This window comes from Pogoniulus pusillus, chromosome 29 (genome assembly GCF_015220805.1).
Source record: "Pogoniulus pusillus isolate bPogPus1 chromosome 29, bPogPus1.pri, whole genome shotgun sequence".
Taxonomy (NCBI): domain Eukaryota; kingdom Metazoa; phylum Chordata; class Aves; order Piciformes; family Lybiidae; genus Pogoniulus; species Pogoniulus pusillus.
Window position 1 is genome coordinate 770,533 of NC_087292.1, and position 13,455 is coordinate 783,987.

Consider the following 13,455-nt stretch of genomic DNA (forward strand, 5'->3'; position numbering starts at 1 on the left):
TCTGGAGAACAAGGCTGGGGAGGAGCAGCTGAGGGAGCTGGGGGGAGCTTGGTGTGGAGAAGAGGCTTGAGAGGAGACCTCATTGCTCTCTGCAGCTCCCTGAGAGGAGGCTGCAGTGAGCTGGGGTTGGGCTCTGCTGCCTGGGGTCAGGTGGGAGGAGGAAAGGAAATGCCCTGCAATTGTGCCAGGGGAGGGTTTAGGTTAGAGATGAGGGCAAATTTCTTTGGTGCAAGAGTGGTGAAGGACTGGCACAGGCTGCCCAGGGAGGTGGTGGAGTGCCCATGCCTGGAGGTGTTCCAGAACTGTGTGGCCATGGCACCTGGGGCCAGGGTTTGGTGGCCATGGTGGTGCTGGGTTGAGGGTTGGAGTGGGTGATCTTGGAGAGCTTTGCCAACTCAAACAGCTCTCTGGTTCGAGGGTTGTCGTTGGTGCTGCCGAGGCACAGTGAGCTGGGAGATGAGCTCTTTCTTGGGGGATTTCTTGAGCTGCAGTCCCTGCTTTGCAGGGCAGGCTCTTGCCCTGCTGCGCTGCAGCCTGCTGCGCGGCCGCTGCTCTGAGCTGTTCTCTCCCGTTCGCGCCTGCCAGAGCTGCTGCCGCTGTCTCCCGTCTCCGTCCACGAGCGCTACAGCTCTCCGGCCGCCGGCAGCGCCAAGAGGAGGCTCTTTGGAGACGACAGCCCCAAGGAAATGCAGGTGGAGAAGATCTTCACAGAAGGAACCAAGCTGAGCATCGCTCCCGCCGCTGAGGAGGTGCCTGCTGCGCACACGGTGCTGGCCGTGGCGGCGGCCGCGGTGCCCGCGCAGGCAGGGCCGAAGCTGTCGCTGCACGGTACGAGGTCTTCCCCCTGCCCTCTCTGCTCGGCCCTCTGCTTGCTGCCGAGGTCTGCCTGGCCCCTGCCCGCCTCAGCAGGGCGGCGGCGCTGTTCGGTCGCCAGCTGCAGTAAGGAGTCGCTGCGCTGGTCTGCCTCGTAGCGGCTTCAGAGGCGCTGGGATCTCCGGGTGGAGGCTGCATGGTGATGTTAGCAAGCTGGGGGGGATGCTTGGGCGGTTCTGCAGCTGGTACCCGAGAAATTAACTTTAGAGCCTTTTCTAACCTCAAAACGGAGTCTGTAGATAAAAAGGAAAAGTGTCTCAGTTCTGAGTGCTGAAGGTGAGAGTTTAGTGCTGAGGAGCTCGGGAGCCACATGCTGCCGAGAGCAGGTGAGAGGAGAGCCCCAGCCACCTCCCCCGGCAGTGCCACGCAGGCTGCAGAATGGGGGCTCCTTGGGAATGTTGTAGCACTAATTGCAGAGCTGCCAGCTCAGATCCCTGCTCTCCGTTAGCACTGTCAAAGTGTAACCTTCGGTCAGTTCTGCAGACTGGGGGACAAAGTCTGCCCCAGGGGGTTTTATAGAATCATAACCTGAGCCACTCTGGGTTTGGGAGGGACCTCGGAGCTCGTCTCCTCCAACCTCCCTGCTGTGGGCAGGGACACCTCAGCTAGACTCAGCTGCTCAAGGCCTCATCCAGCCTGGCCTTGAACACCCCCAGGCAGCCACATCTTCCCTGAGTAGCCTCTTCTGGAGTCTCACCACCCCTGTACTGAAGAACTTCTTCCTCAGCTCCAGTCTAACTCTGCTCTGCCTCACTTCAAACCATTCCCCCTTGACCTGTCTCTAGACCCCCTTATGAAAGTCCCTCTGCAGCCTTCCTGCAGGATCCCCTCAGGTATTTGCAAGTGGCATTATCGTTTCTGATGCAGCTCTGCAGCGTGAGGAGAGCCAAGAGTTCATTGATCTGTTCCCCCTCTCCAGGCATTACAAATGAAGTGGGAGGCATCGCCTTGATCCCCATCTCCATGAGTTTAGGGCAGCCGTGTAAAGTGGAGGCTCCCTGCCGTGCCCCAGGCCATCAGGCACAGGAGGAGCCTCTGCTGGCAGTGAGCAAGCCGAGGAGAGCAGGTTCCTTGGCACTGTTCTACAGAAAGGTGAGTGTGTTACTGAGCTCTGCTCTGCTGCCCCCATGCCCACCTCAGCCTCCACTTCTCCTTGCCCTTCCTTGGACCTGGGCAGCTCTTGTGTGCCTGGCAGAGGGGAGAAGTTGTTGTTGAGTGCTGGAGTCAGTCCTTCCCTTCCCCCTCCCCAAGCATGTTTCATGATTGGTTTAGTTAGCAGCTCCTGTGGGTAACTGCCTAAGAAGCGTGGGTAGATTGTGGGTATTTTTTCCTGCCTGCCACCCCACAAGGGCAGAACTGGGCTTGTTCTGAGTCCTGCTGCTCAGAGCCACACTGCTTCAGACCCTGCAGGTGGAGATGCTCACCTACACTTCTGGGGAATCCCAGGTAGTGCTGAGCTTAGAATCACAGATTGCATTGGGTTGGAAGGCACCTTCAGAGGGCATCCTGTGCAACCCCCTGCAGGCAGCAGGGACAGCTCCAGCTAGAGCAGGCTGCACGGGGACACATCCAGGCTGATCTGGAATTCCTGCAGGGATGGGACCTCCACCACCTCCTTGGGCAGCCTCCTCCAGTATTTCACCGCCCTCACTGTGCAGAGCTCCCTCCTGCTGCCCAGCCTAACTCTGCCCTGCTCCAGTTCCAAACCACTGCCCTCTTCCTATCCCCACAGCCCCTTCTGAGCAGTCCCTCCCCAGCCTGCCTGCAGCTCCCCTGCAGATACTGAACTGCAGCTCTGAGGTCTCCCTGCAGCCTTCTCTTCCCCAGGCTGCACAGCTCAAACTTGCTCAGCCTGCCCCCACAGCACAGCTCCTCCAGCCCTCTGAGCATCTTGGTGGCCTCCTCTGGACCCTCTCCAGCAGGTCCAGGTCCTTCTTGTGTGTTTGGGCCCAGAGCTGTCCCCAGCCCTGCAGGTGAGGTCTCCCCAGAGCAGAGCAGAGGGGCAGAATCTCCTCTCTCCAGCTCTGCCCACACTGCTCTGGATGCAGCTCAGGCTGCCCTTGGCCTTCTGTGCTGCCAGTGCCCACTGCTGGCTCCTGTCCAGCTTCTCCCCCCCAGCACCCCCAAGTCCTTCTCTGCAGGGCTGCTCTGGATCTCATCAGCCCCCAGCCTGCATTGGTATCGAGGCTGGCCCTGACCCAGGCCCAGGACCTTGCACTTTGCCTTCCTGAGCCTCAGGAGATTCTCCTCAGCCAGCTCTGCAGCCTGTCCAGGTCCCTCTGGGTGGCACCATCCTGACTCTGTCTTGTCACCTCACCACTCAGCTTGGTGCCAGCAGCAGCCTTGCTGAGGGTGCCTCAGTCGCTCTGTCTGTGGCACTGATGAGGACACTGAGCAGTGCTGATGCAGGCCCTGAGGGACACCACTTGTCACCTCTCTCCACCTGGGCACAGAGCTGTTGACCCTGGGATGCAACCATCCAGCCAGTTCCTTCTCCCCTCGACTCTCCCAGCACAGCCCCAGCTGAGACAGGAGGACCTGTGGGGACTGTGCCAAAGGCTCTGCACAAGCCCAGGCAGGTGACATCTCCTGGGCTTGTCCTGACCACTGCTGCAGTCCCTCCCTTGCAGAAAGCCCCCAGGCTGCTCAGGCAGGACTTGCCCTTGGTGCAGCCCTGCTGGCTGCCTCTGGTCGCCTCCCTGTCCTGGCTGCGCTTCAGCAAAGCTTCCAGGAGGACCTGCCCACGATGTGCCCAGGCCCAGAGGTGAGGCTGCCAGGGTGGGCATCCTCAGGCTCCTCTTTCTCACCCTTGTTCAAACTGGACACAATATTTCCCTGCTCCCAGGCTCCAGGGAGCTCACCTGACTGCCAGGACATTCCACATGCCATGAGAGTGGCTTAGCAACTCCTCCAGCCAAGGCCCTGGAGCTGCATCTCACCAGGTCCCATAGATTGATCTGTTGGGGTTCCTCAGGTGGTCCTGAACCTGGTCTGCCCTTGTGGTGGGAGGGACTTTACCCCCTGGTGCTCTGCTGGTGCCCCATCGAGTCTGGAGGGGATGGGGCAAGGCTGGCAGTGAGGACTAAGGCAGAAGAGTTACTGAGAACCTCAGCCTCCACCTCCCCTGCTGCCATCCTCCCTCCTCAGCGGGGCCAGGCTTCCTGTGAGCCTCCTCTGCTGGCTGCTGGCCCTGCAGAGCCCTTCCTGTTCTTTGCACCCTTGCCAGCTCCAGCCCTGCCTTGGCCTTCCTGCCCCCATCCCTGCACAGCTGGGCAGTGCTCCTGTGCTCCTCCCAGGCTGCCTGGCCCTGCTGCCACCTCCCGTGCAGCTCCCTGCTTCCACCAGCAGGCTCCTGCCTTCCTCACCTGATTCCTTACACACAGGGATCAAGAGCTTCTGTGCTCCACAGACAGTGACCTCAGAGAGCTGCCAGCCCTGCTTTGCTCCCCTCTCCTTCAAGACCGTTTCCCGGGGGTCCTGCTGCCAAAGCAATCCTGCTGGGAGGTGACCTCAGCTGGCAGTGAGGAGTAGCTGAGAGCTAGAAGCAAAGAACTTCCTGAGCTAATGAGGGAATTGAAGGGCAAGTTGAGCACCAGGTGTGCTCCAGGCTGGAGCTTCTTGTTGCACCTGTGGGGGTGTGTGAGGGCTCTTGGGACCCTTTGGTGAGGGTAACTTGCCTGAAGGCCTGCCAAGGGTCTGTGCCTAAATGAATCTCTCAGAAATACTGGAGGGTTTTGCTGCTGTTTTCTCACTAGAGAAGTTGCCCTCGGAGCTTTTCCACTTTCAGAGTATCTCTGTTGTAAACTGAGAGAGTTCGACACTGAACGCTCTTTGAGGTCAGCCTTGATTCCTGGAGGCACTGGGAAGCCACCTCCCACACCTGAGCTGTGGAGCCTCTGGGTTCGGTGGTGACAGAGGGCAGGAAGGCTGCCAGGCATGACCTCAGGCTGCCCTTTGGAGGTGTCACTCAGCTAGGAGGACTTGAGGCGTAGCCTTGTGGTGGGCAGCATCCTTCTATTGGTGAGGAAGGGTAACTGAGATTTGTCTTCAGCTTTTGACCTCTGTACAGTGATCACCATCGTCCACATGAGAGCTGTTCCCTACTTCCCTTGGTCCTCTTCCCCGGGGCAAGTGAAAATGAGGTGAACTCTTTCTGCTCTGCAGCATAAAGAATGTGCCTCGTTACTGCCCACCCAGGGAGAACACCTGCCACCAGTGGGTGGAGGCAGATGCTGCACCTGGTGCTTACTGCAGATTGAGAGAGGGTTCTGGTAGTCAAAAGGAAAGAAAAGGAATCCCCTCTCCAGCTCAGAGCCGTTCCCCCCTCCATAGCACTGCCCTGGCACTGCCCGCCCTTGGCACAATTCCCTCCCCAGCTCCAAGCTGTCACTGAATTCCCTGGGCTGCGACAGCTGCAGCAGCTGCCCCCGGCTGGCAGCTGGGCCCGTTCGGAGCCTGTCCTGTGCAGGGCAGTGCTGGGGGCCGGTGCTGGGCACGGTGCTGGGCACGGTGCTGGGCGCGGTGCCGGAGGCCGGTGCTGGGGGACGATGCTGGGCTGGTGCTGGGGGCCGGTGCTGGGCGCAGTGCTGGGGCCGGTGCTGGGGGCCAGTGCTGGGGCCGGTGCTGGGCGCAGTGCTGGGCGCAGTGCTGGGGGCTGGTGCTGGGCGCAGTGCTGGAGCGGTGCTGGGGGCCGGTGCTGGGCGCAGTGCTGGGGGCCGGTGCTGGGCGCAGTGCTGGGGGCCGGTGCTGGGGGCCGGTGCTGGGCGCAGTGCTGGGGGCCGGTGCTGGGCGCAGTGCTGGAGCGGTGCTGGGGGCCGGTGCTGGGGGCCGGTGCTGGGGCAGGTGCTGGGCGCAGTGCTGGGCGCAGTGCTGGGGGCTGGTGCTGGGCGCAGTGCTGGAGCGGTGCTGGGGGCCGGTGCTGGGCGCAGTGCTGGGGCAGTGCTGGGGCCGGTGCTGGGGGCCGGTGCTGGGCGCAGTGCTGGAGCGGTGCTGGGGGCCGGTGCTGGGGGCCAGTGCTGGGGCAGGTGCTGGGCGCAGTGCTGGGCGCAGTGCTGGGGGCTGGTGCTGGGCGCAGTGCTGGAGCGGTGCTGGGGGCCGGTGCTGGGCGCAGTGCTGGGGCAGTGCTGGGGCCGGTGCTGGGGGCCGGTGCTGGGCGCAGTGCTGGAGCGGTGCTGGGGGCCGGTGCTGGGGGCCAGTGCTGGGGCAGGTGCTGGGCGCAGTGCTGGGGGCTGGTGCTGGGCGCAGTGCTGGAGCGGTGCTGGGGGCCGGTGCTGGGGGCCGGTGCTTGGGGCAGTGCTGGGGGCCGGTGCTGGGGGCCGGTGCTGGGCGCAGTGCTGGGGGCCGGTGCTGGGGGCCGGTGCTGGGGGCCGGTGCTGGGGCAGTGCTGGGGCCGGTGCTGGGCGCAGTGCTGGAGCGGTGCTGGGGCGGTGCTGGGCGCGGCCGGCGGCTCAGCCTGCGCCTGCGGCAGGTGTACCATCTGGCCAGCGTGCGCCTGCGGGACCTGTGCCTCAAGCTGGACGTCTCCAGCGACCTGCGCAGGAAGATCTGGACCTGCTTCGAGTTCACTTTGGTTCACTGTGCTGATCTCATGAAGGACAGACACCTGGACCAGCTCCTCCTCTGTGCCTTTTACATCATGGCAAAGGTAAGAGGGAGTTTTAAGGCAGGGAGTTCTGTACCTGTTGGAAGGGCAAACTGTTCCTGGGTGGCAGCTGGATTGCCTTATTCATGTCATAGGATTTTAAAGGTTGGAAAGGACCTCCAAGATCATGTTGCTGGGGGGAAGGGAAAAGTCCTTCCAGAAAGTGGATGAAATCCCAGTGTGCTTTCACCTGTTTTGTCCAGCCTCAGGAGTTGCCATCGGCCAGCCATGAGAGGACTTCTCTGCCTGAGCATGCCCCCAGTGAGCACTGCTCAGCCTGGCCGAGGCAGTGTGCTCTCCTTGCCTCCTGGGTGTGCTTTTTGTCCTGTGCAGCATCTTCATGGTCTCTGCCCTCTGAACTAAAGCCACAGTTACAGAATTTTGCAGCAGCTCACAGCCTTGGCTGTGGATGGGAAGCTTCCATGCCACAAAAATCCCCTTGGCTTTTGAAGCTTCAGGTGGAGGAATTGGTCTGGTTGCCTGTACTGCTTTGTCACTTCTCATTCAGTTGGCATGGAGGAGGACAAAGCTGGGGTTTGAAAATGGAATATTGGTTTGAGTCAGACTTGAGAGCTGATGTAGATGGCTGTGGAGGCAAGACGCAATCCAGGAAGGCAGAGCTAAGCCCAAGCTCCTCTAAAACCCTCAGGATGGATTGCTCTGTGTTCTGGAGAAGGACAAGCAAGGGGAGCACTCTCCCTGGAGGGAAACTGATGTTAGCCTTGTGAGTGCTTTGTGCTCTTAGTTGCTGCAGCAGCCCAGGCTCGTGGGTTGTGCGTCCCCACAAGCAGAACCACTGAACAGTCAGAGCCCTGAATTCACACTCAGACTGCACTGGGTTGGAAGGGAGCCCTGAAGGTCATCTTATCCAAGCCCCTGCAGTCTGCAGGGGCACCTCCAACTGGGTCTGTAGTATCAGTTGTTCTGTTGAGGGTTTTTTAGCTCCTGCCCTCTGAGTGGGGTGTGCAGTGTGAGCCCTGGCAGGTCAGCCAGGGACCTTGCCACAGCCTCTCCTGGCTCCTACCACAAAAGCTGCAGTTTGTCTGCTGTTAAGATTCCAGCTGCAACAGCTAACATCCAAAGTCCTTTGACAAAGAAGCTCTTCTGAAGCGTGCAAGGAAGCCGAAGCTGCATCTGTGTGTGCCTGCCTAGCTCAGGATGTCCTCACTTTCTTTAGAGGAGCTGGGAGGCCCAGTTTTGAAATGTATAAAAATCATTTGGCTTAATTCCATTTCCCATCTTGAAGGGTCCCTAGAAGAAAAGTCAGGAAAGGAGTAATTCTCAAGCATCACAAGCAGCAAAAGGCTTTGGTAGCTAATAGCAAAGAGTGCCCCAACAAGCAAAACGCTCAGCTCCGATGCTGGCTGTTGAAATTACACATTCCTAGGGGTGCTCAGGGGGAAGCTGATTGGGCAGACAGCACCTGAGCAGCCCTGCCCTGCTGCTTGCTCATGGTGTTCAGCAGCCTTTCCTTTTCCAGGTGACCAAAGAGGAAAGGACTTTCCAGGACATCATGAAAAGCTACAGGAACCAGCCCCAGGCAAACAGCCATGTGAGTAAATGGCCTCTGGCAGCCGCCCGGAGCTGCTGGTGGGAGGCAAAGCCTCTGCAGGGCTGCACTGTCGCAATGTTAGAGGCACCTCCAGAGATCGAGTCCAACCCCCTGGCCAAAGCAGGATCCCCTGCGGTAGCCCACACAGGGAGGCATCTAGGTGGGTGTTGAAAGGCTCTGGAGAAGGAGACTCCACAGCCTCTCTGGGCAGCCTGCTCCAGGCCTCCAGCACCCTCATACCAAAGGAGTTTCTGCTCATGCTGAGGTGGAACCTGCTCTGTTGCAGTTTGTATCCACTGCTCCTTGTCTTGTTACTGTGCACCACTTGCCCCCCATCCCTCAGATATTTGCACACATTGATCAGATCTCTTCTCAGCCTTCTCTCCTCCAGGCTAACCTGCCCCAGGGCTCTCAGGCTCTCTTCACAGGGCAGATGCTCAACTCATCTAGTCACCCTTGTGGCCCTCTGTTGGACCCTCTCCAGCAGATCCCTTTCTCTCTTGAACTGGGAACTCATTCTTGTCTGGGTGGATTTGGTCTCTGTTTTGCTTTTCTTGACCAGAGATTTTGGTGCCCTATAGGTTTACAGGAGTGTCCTGCTGAGAAATGCTGCTGACGAGGTTGTGTTGGACACGGGCACGAGCCAGGATGTGGAGATGGCAGAAGGTAGGCACAGCAAAGTCATCTCCTGCTGCTGCAGGTCTGCCTGTGGGCTCCTGAAGGAGTGAGCTGGCAGGCAGCAAGGAGAGGTGCAGTAAGTTCTGCAGTTTCAAATGTAGCACAGAAAAATCAATGTCTTGGGGAAAAAGAAACCATCTTGTCGGCAGCCCTCGTGGAGTCAGCTGGAAACAACCTCTGAGGTGATCAGGTCCAACCACCCACCTACTACCACCATGGCCACTGAACCTTGTCTCCTCTGTAGGAGATATCTCCTGCCTGTTGAATGTGGAAAATGCACTTCCTAGTTGGAAAAAACTGCTGAATTTGTTAGCTGCTGCTGGAGGTTGATGTGCAGGGCTGCTGCTGCTCTTCCTGGCCAGCAGTGCTGTGGGCACTGCCTGGAGTATTTGCCAGGTGTTTTCCTTACCATTGCCCATCCTGAAGGCTTCATCAGGGGGAAATTGTTGGAGAAACTCAAGCTGGTGAGCCTTTGAGACCACCATTTGGTATTTTCTTTCCTCTGGGTTAAAGCAGAAAAGGGCCAAGAGAAGCGTGAAAATGGTGCCACAGCTGCTTCTGGTGGCATGGCAGAGGACACATCATGAGGCCACCTGTGAGCAGAGCAGATCTGCAGCCAGCGTGCACAGAGAGTTTGGGACGCTGTGGGATACGTTCCCCCTGTGGTGTCAGGGTCCACTCAGTGGGCTCATGATGGTTCCTTTGCTGTGATCTCAAAGTGCAAAAACTCAGGTGACTGCACCGGGGGAGTTGGCTCCAGTCAACAGCAAAACCTCCTGGTTTGCACACAGAGCAGCACAGTGTGGGTGAGCTAAGGGGAGAGGAGAAGGGAAAAGAGTAGAGAGGAAAGAGAAAGGCTGATAGCTATCACCAGTGCCAGGCTCCAAAGATGGCTCCCTGGTCCCAGGTGTGCAGTCATGCTGGACCTTTCTTGATCCTGGCTGGGAAAGCTTGCCGAGGCTCCTTGCTAGGGAGGCTCCTTTAGAGTCGGTCACCCACCTGTCCTTGGCCTCTCTGCCCATCCCTGCCTCTCTGCCCCTCACCAGCAAGGCTTTCACATGTGCCATGGGGAGAAGTGCCTGAGGTGTGCTGTGCCCTGGAGGCGGGTAGCTCTCCCCAGGAGCTGTTGTACAAGGAACAGAGCTCACCTGTGGCTCACAACTTCCCATCCCTCTTTTGGCAGCAGGTCTGTGCTCCAGCAGCAGGAGCTGGGACACTGGGACCAGCCCTCATCCTCACTCTGGCAGCAGAAGGACCTATGTGATGTTCTTACATGTGAATGGGGTCCAGCTACTTGAGTAGATTTTGGAAGCCTCTTTTGATGCCTTTTGGGCACTCCACCAGGGTCCCAGAAAGTGCTGATCTCCTCCAGGCTCAACATCCTATCCCCAGCTGCATGCTTGGCTGTTGTAGAGCAGCTGAAGTGGCACTGGGCTCTGGCGTTTGGTCAAGCAAATGGACTTGGGCCCAAAGTTCTTTTTGTCTGCAGTTCATAGAATAGTCTGGGTTGGAAGGGCCATCTGTAGGTCACTTAGACCAACCCCAGTTAGCAGAGCTGTCTCTGCTCCAGCTTTAACTGCAGCTGCCAGCAGCGGGTGCTGGTGTGGTGACACAAGGCAGACGCGCTCAGGGCTACCCGCTGAAGCTGCTGGGGGTTGTCTCAGTGCAGAGACTGCAAGAGGCTTTCTCCTCTGTTGCCCAGCTTTGCTTGGCAGCAGACGGGGGCGTGGAATGCAGGAGGCTGCATTTGGCAGTGGTTCAGGTTAACTGGGGAAGAGACCCTGAGCAAGGACACCCTGAAGATGTCCTTGCTGGGTGGCTGCAGCTCTTCACAGCTGTTTTGTCACCTGAACAAGTGGTGTGGTGGCTTCCTTGCAGCAGGTACAGGATGAGCACAAAGCTGCTCTTCACCAGGACCTTCCAGAGAAGCCAGAAGCTGGGAGCTATCACCATGCAAAGCTTTCTGCCTTTGCCCCCAGCAAGTATGGGAGGAGGGCTCAGAGGGGACACTTTTCCCTATGGCTAGTTCAGGTTTGGAATAAAGATCTGTGTTGGCCTTCAGCCTTAGAGTCCTAGAAAGCACTGGGCTGGAAGGGACCTTTGAAGGTCATCTTGTCCAACTCCCTAGCAGTCAGCGGGGACATCCCCAGCTAAATCAACCCGCATCAAGCCTGACCTCCTCCACCACCTCCCTGGGCAGCCTGTTCCAGTATTCCAATGCCCTAAATCCACTCATTATCCACTGTGATTTGGAGCTCCTCCTGACGTCCCTAACCACCTCCTAGCAGCACTCCCTGCTCCTGTCTGAAGCACGTTGAGCTGATCTCATTAGCTGGTCCGTTTGTGGGCAGGTTCTTGTCAGCTGGGCATTGCAGGTTTGAACCTGGAGTGGCAGGCTGTCCCTGCTCCTGAAATCTGAGGCTCTCTCTTGCCAGGCTGCTCTGTGAAAACTGAGAGCCCCTCGGGAGGATCTGCAACAGAGAGCTCCAGGGAGCCGGGTACAGAGGAGAGAGGAGACCTCATTACGTTTTACAATGCAGTCTATGTAGGAAGGGTCAAGTCCTTCGTGCTGAAGTACAACATCACCAACCAGGACCACGTGGTAAGCCCAGCCCTGGGGCTGCTGCTCGCTCTGGCCAGGCACAGAGTCACTGCCCTGACAGCTGAACCTCTACAGAGAGTTCTGTTATCACCTTCTGGGGTTAGACCTTACACAGTCACAGATTGCACTGGGCTGGAAGGCACCTTCAGAGGGCATCCTGTGAAACCCCCTGCAGGCAGCAGCGACAGCTCCAGCTAGAGCAGGCTGCACAGGGACACATACAGGCCGATCTGGAACACCTGCAGGGATGGGACCTCCACCACCTCCCTGGGCAGCCTGCTTCAGTGTTTCACCACCCTCACTGTGCAGAGCTTCCTCCTGCTGCCCAACCTAACTCTGCCCTGTTCCAGTTCCAAACTGTTGCCCTTGGCCTATCCCCACAGCCCCTTCTGAACAGTACCCCCCAGTCCTGCTTGCAGGTCCCCTTCAGAGACTGAACTGCAGCTCTGGGGTGTCCCTGGAGCCTGGGCTGGACAGCCCCAACTCTTTCAGTCTGTCCCTGTAGCACAGCTTCTCCAGCCCTCTGAGCATCTTGGTGGCCTCCCCTGGACCCTCTCCAGCAGGTTCATGTCCTTCTTGAGTTGGTGGCCCCACAACTGGACACAGTGCTCTAAGTGTGGTCTCAGGAGAGCAGAGGGGCAGAATCCCTTCTCCATCTGCTGGCCACCCTGTGACAGTGGTAGGTGATGCTGCAGCTGCTTTAAGAGCCTTTGCAGAGGACAGATGCAGTTCAGTTCACAGCCCTGGCTTTGGCCTCTTGCCATTGCTGTGACCCATTTGCTGGAGTGCCTGGGGGCTGTCTGTTGTCTGGGGGCTGTCCGCTCTGTGCCTTACCTGTTACAGGATCAAACCCCCCAGAGAGGGTCTGCAAGTTCAGTGATCTTCTTCCTCTGAAGCGAGGTCTCTGAGGTGCCTCTGGGGCTGTCGTCCCTTGCAGGTGGAGGCCCCTCCGCTGTCGCCGTTCCCCAGCGTGCGGCCGCAGGCAGTGTCGCCCCGCAGGGTCTCTCAGCTGCACTCCATCTATGTCTCGCCGCACAAGAACGGGGCCTGCCTGACCTCCGGCTCTGCGCTGCTCTACCGCTTCAACGGCAGCCCCTCCAAGGTAGGGGCTGGAAGGGCTCAGACCAGATGGCTCAGATTGCAGTCACAGGTGGCGCCAGGGTTGGAAGGGACCTTCAGAGGGCATCTTGAGCAACCCCCTGCAGGCAGCAGCGACAGCTCCAGCTAGAGCAGGCTGCACAGGGACACATCCAGGCTGATCTGGAATTCCTGCAGGGATGGGACCTCCACAACCTCCTTGGGCAGCCTCCTCCAGTATTTCACCGCCCTCACTATGCAGAGCTCCCTCCTGCTGCCCAGCCTAACTCTGCCCTGCTCCAGTTCCAAACCACTGCCCTCAGCCTGCCCCCACAGCCCCTTCTGAGCAGTCCCTCCCCAGCCTGCCTGCAGCTCCCCTGCAGATACTGAACTGCAGCTCTGAGGCCTCCCTGCAGCCTTCTCTTCTCCAGGCTGCACAGCTCAAATTTGCTCAGCCTGCCCCCACAGCACAGCTCCTCCAGCCCTCTGAGCATCTTGGTGGCCTCCTCTGGACCCTCTCCAGCAGGTCCAGGTCCTTCTTGTGTGTTTGGGCCCAGAGCTGTCCCCAGCCCTGCAGGTGAGGTCTCCCCAGAGCAGAGCAGAGGGGCAGGATCTCCTCTCTCCAGCTCTGCCCACACTGCTCTGGATGCAGCTCAGGCTGCCCTTGGCCTTCTGTGCTGCCAGTGCCCACTGCTGGCTCCTGTCCAGCTTCTCCCCCCCAGCACCCCCAAGTCCTTCTCTGCAGGACTGCTCTGCATCTCATCATCCCCCGGCCTGCATTGGTATTGAGACTGGCCCTGACCCAGGTTCAGGACCTACTTGTCAGCACTTGCTCTAACACAAGGAGGTTTCACTGTGCCAGTCTCAGCTGGCAGTGAAGGGCAGAGCTCTTGACATAGACTACATAGAGTCACAGAACTATCGGGGCTGGAAAGGACCTCAAGGATCCAGTCCCCTGCCATGGGCAGGGTCACCTCACACTACATCAGGTTGCTCAGAGCCACATCCAGGGATGAGGCTTCCACCATCTCC

General features: G+C 58.9%; 1 protein-coding gene across 7 annotated transcripts in view; it reads left to right on the forward strand.

The window, feature by feature from the left end:
- The window catches only part of RBL1 (RB transcriptional corepressor like 1), a 41,875-nt gene that overhangs the window by 25,906 nt on the left and 2,514 nt on the right, over positions 1-13,455 (forward strand). For 2 of the 7 annotated variants that reach the window (XM_064167299.1, XM_064167300.1), the window contains 7 exons: positions 586-828; positions 1,793-1,965; positions 6,341-6,517; positions 7,995-8,066; positions 8,648-8,732; positions 11,180-11,346; positions 12,284-12,448. In XM_064167299.1, the coding sequence (XP_064023369.1) occupies positions 586-828; positions 1,793-1,965; positions 6,341-6,517; positions 7,995-8,066; positions 8,648-8,732; positions 11,180-11,346; positions 12,284-12,448 (1,082 nt within the window). The other 5 variants (XM_064167301.1, XM_064167306.1, XM_064167304.1 and 2 more) reach the window with 5 other exon arrangements.